Below are 6,882 nucleotides of genomic sequence, written 5' to 3' on the forward strand. Positions count from 1 at the left end.
ATTACAAAAACATAATTGTACCTAAAAATATTGCTGTTGACTAGAACGACCCAACTCGATCAAATATGAGGACCTAATTCTACCTAAAAATATTATAAAGACTAAAAGATAAAAAATACATAATTATAGGGACTTGTACAACAATTAAACCTTTATTCTATTGTAAATAGTTCAATATTAAGTGAAACAAAACAGGGCAATGATTACCAGAAGAAGTGAATGTTAGGTTTTATCAGACTTAATTACGACATCTATGTCGTATATTATATGCGGAAGCAGGATCACTTAACTCCAGCCATAGCAATTTGTTGAAGACTGCGAGAGCCTTGAGTCCACGCTTGAACTAACAAGAGACTCTTCCAATCTATCCCGTCCTCTCCTACTGATGGAGCTAGGTATTTTCAAGAATGATAGATTGGGGACCCTTAGTGCTGTCTATATATAATCCTTTCCATCAAAGGATTAACTCAATTCAAAGGTTTGAGTTAGATCACAATTCAAAGTGCCAATTAGAGTTAAATTAGGATTCCACCAGATAAGTTATGGACCACTTTATTTAGTTTGAATTTAATTTGAATCAATATCATCACGAAGTTGAATTCAGAATAGAACTCAAACTAACATTCTCCCACTTGGTCCAACTTTATCAAGGTGTCTTAATATCCATTCACATTAACCTTTGAATCAGTATGTTCTACATCTAAGAAATAAATTACACGAATCATGGCGGTAAGTCATCATTATAACCGAGTATTACCTTCCATGCATTACGATGCAATCTCTCTTTAATGCAAAAACCTATATATGGCATTTTATCATAATGAATAAGCCAGATGCTTATTCGGGTCCAACACACGCAAAATAATAATGCATAAACTTAATAATTGTCATTCTCAAACTTAATGTATATGCTTAAAGAGAAGACAAGTAAATAAATAAATAAATGTTTAAGAGTTCATTACTAAAGTGATACTAATTGTTCATAGAGAAGAACCAAGTCCCATATGTTCAACATGATCTCTAAACAACTTTGGCGCGATTCCTTTTGTCAAAGGATCCGCAATCATCAACTTTGTGCTAATGTGTTGAATGGTTACTTCACCGGCATTCACGCGTTCCTTTAGTGCCAAATACTTGATGTCGATGTGTTTACTTCGACTACCACTCTTATTATTCTTAGAGAAAAAATACAGCAGCAGAATTATCACAATACATCCTTAATGGCTTGGATATAGAATCAATGATTCTAAGCCCTGATATGAAACTCCTCAACCAAATACCCTGGGAACTCGCCTCGAAACATGAAACAAACTCGGCTTCCATAATGGAAGTAGCAACCAAAGTCTGTTTTGCACTCCTCCATGAGATAGCACCACCGGCCAACATGAAAATGTAACCGGATGTCGATCTCCGAGAGTCAAGACAGCCAGCATAATCTGAATCCAAGTTATCTGATCTTCTGTATGTAAGCTTGTACTCCTTTGTACCCTGAAGGTACCTCATTACTTTCTTTGCAGCTTTCCAGTGGTAAATCCCTGGATTACTTTGATATCTTCCCAACATCCCCACAGCATATGCAATGTCTGGTCTTGTACAGACCTAAGCATACATAAGACATCCAACGGCTGAAGCATACGGGATGATTTTTATCAGTTCCTTTTCCAAGTTATTTTTAGGACATTGGTCCAAATTAAACTTGTCACCTTTCACAATAGGTGCAACACTAGGTGAACAATTTTCCATCCGAAATCTCTCAAGAATTTTATTAACATAAGCTTCCTGAGACAAATCCAAAACACCATGGGATCTGTCTCTATGTATCTTAATACCAATGACATAAGATGCCTCGCCCATATCTTTCATATCAAAATTCTTAGAGAGAAATCGTTTCACCTTATGCAACATACCCTTATCATTGGTTGCAAGCAAAATATCATCAACATATAGGACTAAAAAGCAAAACTTACTCCTACTGTCTTTATAGTATATGCATTGATCCTTAATGTTCTCAACAAAACCGAATGATGAGACAACATCATGGAACTTCAAATACCACTGTCGGGATGCTTGTTTCAGTCTGTATATAGATTTCTTAAGCTTGCAAACCAAGCTTTCACCTTCACTAGGGAAGAATCCTTCAGGTTGTTTCATAAACACCTCTTCATCTAGATCTCCATTAAGGAAAGCTATTTTCACATCCATCTGATGTAATTCCAAGTCAAAATGAGCATCTAATGCCATTATAATACGAAACGAGTCCTTTTTCAAAACTGGAGAAAAGGTCTCATTATAGTCGATGCCCTCTTTCTGAGTAAATCCTTTAGCAACCAATCTAGCCTTGTAGCGCTCAATGTTGCCTAGCGAGTCTTTCTTTGTCTTGTAGACCCACTTACACCCAATGGCTTTCGCCCCTTCAGGCAACTTGACTAGATCCCAAACACCATTATGTGCCATGGATTCCATCTCATCCTTCATAGCATCATACCACAACTTAGAATTACTACAACTAATAGCTTGTGAAAACGTTTTAGGGGCATCAGCGGCTCCAAAATCATAGTCAGATTCTTGTAAATACACAACATAATCACTAGATATTGCCGATTTCTTAATTCTAGTCGACCTTCTTAATGGCACATCATTATCTTCTTGATGAAGTTGTTGCTCAATAACTTCAAATTGATGTTGTGGGACTTGATCAACTGGATCAGTAGGATGTGGTTCTTCTATGATTGTCATTTCAATGTCTCCCAAATCTTGATGGTTGTCATGTGAAATAATCAATCTTTGATTAGTATCCGGAGTTTCTTCATGATCTTCTTGAAGACCAAAGTCTAGAAGTTGATCATTCCCACTAATCAAGTCATTCTCAAGAAACTTGGCATTTCTTGATTCCACAATTCGAGTGCTATATGATGGACAATAAAACCTATAACCTTTGGACTTTCGGCATAACCAATGAAATAACCGCTAAGAGTCCTTGGGTCCAACTTTCTCTCATGTGGATTAAACACTCTTATTTCAGCTGGACAACCCCAAACACGCATATGTTGCAAACTCGGTTTCCAACCCTTGAATAATTCAAATGGAGTTTTAGATACTGCCTTGGTCAGAACACGATTTAATATATATGCTGCTGTTTTAAGAGCCTCAGTCCACATGGATCGAGGAAGTTTGGAGTTGCTAAGCATACTCTTAACCATATCCATTAAAGTGCGGTTTCTTCTTTCTGCTACACCATTTTGATCTGGTGAGCCAGGCATAGTATATTGGGCCACAATACCATGCTCTTCTAGAAACCTCGCAAATGGACCTGGTGCTTGTCCATCCTCTGTGTACCTACCATAATATTCTCCACCTTTATCTGATCTCACGATCTTTATTTGCTTACCGCATTGTTTTTCTACTTCAGCTTTAAAGATCTTGAACGCACCCAATGCTTCACTCTTATTACCAAGCAAGTAGAGATACATAAAGCGTGAATAATCATCAATGAAAGAGATGAAGTATCTCTGACCATACGAGTCCATCTCTGGACTACAAATGTCTCAGTATGTATGATCTCTAATAAGCATGAACTCTTCCTAGCACCTTTCTTAGATTTGTTGGTTTGCTTGCCCTTTATGCAATCCACACAAGTTTGAAAGTCGGTAAAAATCAAGAGAGTCAAGGATTCTATCATTCACCAACTTCTCAATTCTCTTTTATGGAGATATGTCCCAATCTCCGTGCCATAACATAGAAGATTTATCATTCAAAAACACTACGCTTAATACCAACATTTACTTGATCATGAAACACATTATAAGAAACATTACTTTTGTAAATAAATTCGAAAAAAAGACCATCACACAATGCACCATTCCCAACAAGAGAAGAATTATAAAACAAACGAAAATATGTTTCATAAAAACTTAAAGGAATATCCTAATGGTACAAGTTGTGAAACTGAAATTAAATTTCTAGAAAAAACTAGGAATATAAAAAGGTCTTTTTCCAAATTTAGAACAAAGCCCTCGAATCTAAAACTAATCTGCATGTCCCGACTGCCTCCACATGTGAACGAATCTTATTCCCTGAATAAATAAATTTTTCACTCTTTGTCAGTGTCCTTCGGCTTAAGAAGCCCTGCAAGGTATTAAAAATATGGATTGTAGTACCAGAATCAATCCACCAAGTGTTATGACAAACATCAACCATATTAGATTCATAACAAACGAAAGAAATTTCAGTACCTTTCTTGTCAAGATGAATCTTGAGTTTCGGACAATCCTTCTTCATGTGCCCTTTCTTCTTACAAAAGAAGCACTTGGACACCTTCTCGATCTGAACAGGTGGTTTGTCTTTATCCTTTTTCAGGTTGGTTCGTCCTCTCTTCTTACCTCGAGTAGCCATATGTGCACTTTCACTCTTTTCTAATAACAACCTTCCCTCCTCTTGAACACACATGGTCAAAAGCTCATTAATAGACCATTTATCTTTATGTGTGTTATACGAGATTTTGAAAGCGTTATACTGATGTGGAAGAGAGTGCAAGATAAAGTGCACAAGGTAAGCGTCTGAAAAATCGATTTGCTCTAAAGCCTTAAGTTGAGCCGCTAAGTCTCTTATCCTCATGATATGCTCTCGCACACCTTTAACACTTGTGAGCTTCATAGATAATAATTTGGTCATGAGAGTGCTAGCAAGAGCCTTATCTGAAGATTCAAATTGATCATCAATTGCCTTCAGCAAATCTCTTACATTTGCACAATCTAGGATTGAACCACGGATACTAGCAGATATACGTGTCTTAATGTACATCATGCTCAAGCGATTAGATCGCTTCCACCGTTCATACAAGCCAATTGCACCAGGAGTGCTATTGTCTGTCGGCACAGATGGTTCATCCTTCCTTATAGCATAGTCAAAATCCATGCATCCCAACTGGAGGAGAATTAACTCCTTCCAATCTTTATAATTATCACCCCTTAACATGGGAACATGACACTTTTCATCAAAAGTATCTGATTGCATAGCTACAATAAATAAATAACATACATATCAATCATAATATTCAAGGCAATAAAATAAGTTGGTATGCTTACCAATGCAAGCCTTACCGAAAGGAAAAATATGAACCAATTTGTTATCACAATCTACCTGTGGGCAAGAATATAAAAAACAAAATAGATTCATAATCATTGATAAAACTAATGGATAATTAAAATTCCTTAATACCTGTGGGCGACTTAAGAAATAAAAATTAACAATTATTTCATCCTGATTAATTACATAAATATAATAAAATCCCTGTGGGGCAAAATCATTACATTAAACATAATTAATCACAACTCGCCACCTGATAAAACTAATAAATAATTAAAATTACTTAATACCTGTGGGCGACTTAAGTAATAAAAATCATTCATTATTTTATCCTAATTAATTATAATAAATATAATAAAATCCCTGTGAGGCAAAATTATTATACCAATCATAATTAATTACAATTTATGCCAATTAATTTAGATGTGATCCATCACACTCATAATGTGTAATTTACAATTTTTTAAAATAAAATCATGAACATTGTGGCTATTCCATAATTTAACAAAAATTCATTCGATCACATGACATATAAACTATATACATGAACAAATTCAATGTTTAATAATTAATTATACAAATTATAATTAATGGTATGAATTATTCATACAAACAAAACTTGAAATTTAAATAAATAACTAAACAGGGTTCTACATGCAAAAATACATTAAAGTAAAGCAATTTTTGCAAAAAAAACACCCATTAATCTATTTTATTCAAATTATCATTCAAATTAATGAATCAATGAAATAAAATAATTAAATCTAATGTTAGGGGAAAAACAAAAATAAAAGTAAAACCCTAACTTTTCCCATGTGTAGCCGTCACGGCCGAACCGATTTGCTCGACGGACACTGGCCGGCTCGGCACGGTCAGTTGCTGTGCCAGTGACGCGGCTTATTGCGTGGTCGGCTCAATGCTACTGGGCCGAAAGCGCACACAGCGAGCGCGCCCGAGGCCAGCAGCGTCGTGGGCCAGAGCAGACGCCGAGCGAGCGGGCCGGCGGCGTGCCCAGGATGCTCGCGACCGGCCAACGCCCGAGCCCGAGCGCCAGCGGCTCAAAGCGGCAGCGCGCAGCCCGGCCAGTGCTAGCAGGGCGAGGCCCGGCGCTCATGCGGCCTAGCGTCCAGTCCAGTGCGCATGCGGCCCATCCGCAGTCTAAGAAGGGTGTTTGCACACCTTGTCTATGATGGGTTCAGTTTTGAGCCTAATACCCAATTCTTTCAAACCTTAATTTATCGTAATATGTTTTATTATAAAACATGCGTAAATATCATGGGATTTAAATTCATACAAACCCTAATTCATGCATGTTATTTCTAAAAAAAAAAGGAAAACACATGCTTTGAATTTATCATGCTAGGCAGAGGTATAAAACCTGGCTCGGATGCCAACTGTTAGGTTTTATCAGACTTAATTACGACATCTATGTCGTATATTATATGCGGAAGCAGGATCACTTACCTCCAACCATAGCAATTTGTTGAAGACGGCGAGAGCCTTGAGTCCACGCTTGAACTAACCAGAGACTCTTCCAATCTATCCCGTCCTCTCCCACTGATGGAGCTAGGTATTTTCAAGAACGATAGATTGGGGACCCCTGGTGCTGTCTATATATAATCCTTTCCATCAAAGGATTAACTCAATTCAAAGATTTGAGTTAGATCACAATTCAAAGTGCCAATTAGAGTTAAATTAGGATTCCACCAGATAAGTTATGGACCACTTTATTTAGTTTGAATTTAATTTGAATCAATACCATCACGAAGTTGAATTCAGAATAGAACTCAAACTAAC

General features: G+C 36.8%; 1 protein-coding gene across 1 annotated transcript; it reads right to left on the reverse strand.

Annotated features, from left to right (window-relative positions):
- Positions 1-4,090: 4,090 nt before the first annotated feature.
- LOC120251377 lies at positions 4,091-5,013 on the reverse strand. Its single transcript, XM_039259911.1, has 2 exons — positions 4,233-5,013; positions 4,091-4,125 (listed from the first exon to the last, which is right to left on the reverse strand). The coding sequence occupies exons 1-2, from the start codon at positions 5,011-5,013 to the stop codon at positions 4,091-4,093; spliced, it is 816 nt and encodes a 271-aa protein (XP_039115845.1).
- Positions 5,014-6,882: the final 1,869 nt, after the last annotated feature.

This window comes from Dioscorea cayenensis, chromosome 20 (genome assembly GCF_009730915.1).
Source record: "Dioscorea cayenensis subsp. rotundata cultivar TDr96_F1 chromosome 20, TDr96_F1_v2_PseudoChromosome.rev07_lg8_w22 25.fasta, whole genome shotgun sequence".
Taxonomy (NCBI): domain Eukaryota; kingdom Viridiplantae; phylum Streptophyta; class Magnoliopsida; order Dioscoreales; family Dioscoreaceae; genus Dioscorea; species Dioscorea cayenensis.

Coding starts and splice junctions, on each gene's coding strand:
- LOC120251377 (XM_039259911.1), bottom strand. CDS start 5,013: ATGCAATCAGATACTTTTGATGAAAAGTGTCATGTTCCCATGTTAAGG. Junction 4,126..4,232: donor GATTCATCTTGACAAGAAAG/GTACTGAAATTT, acceptor AATACCTTGCAG/GGCTTCTTAAGCCGAAGGAC.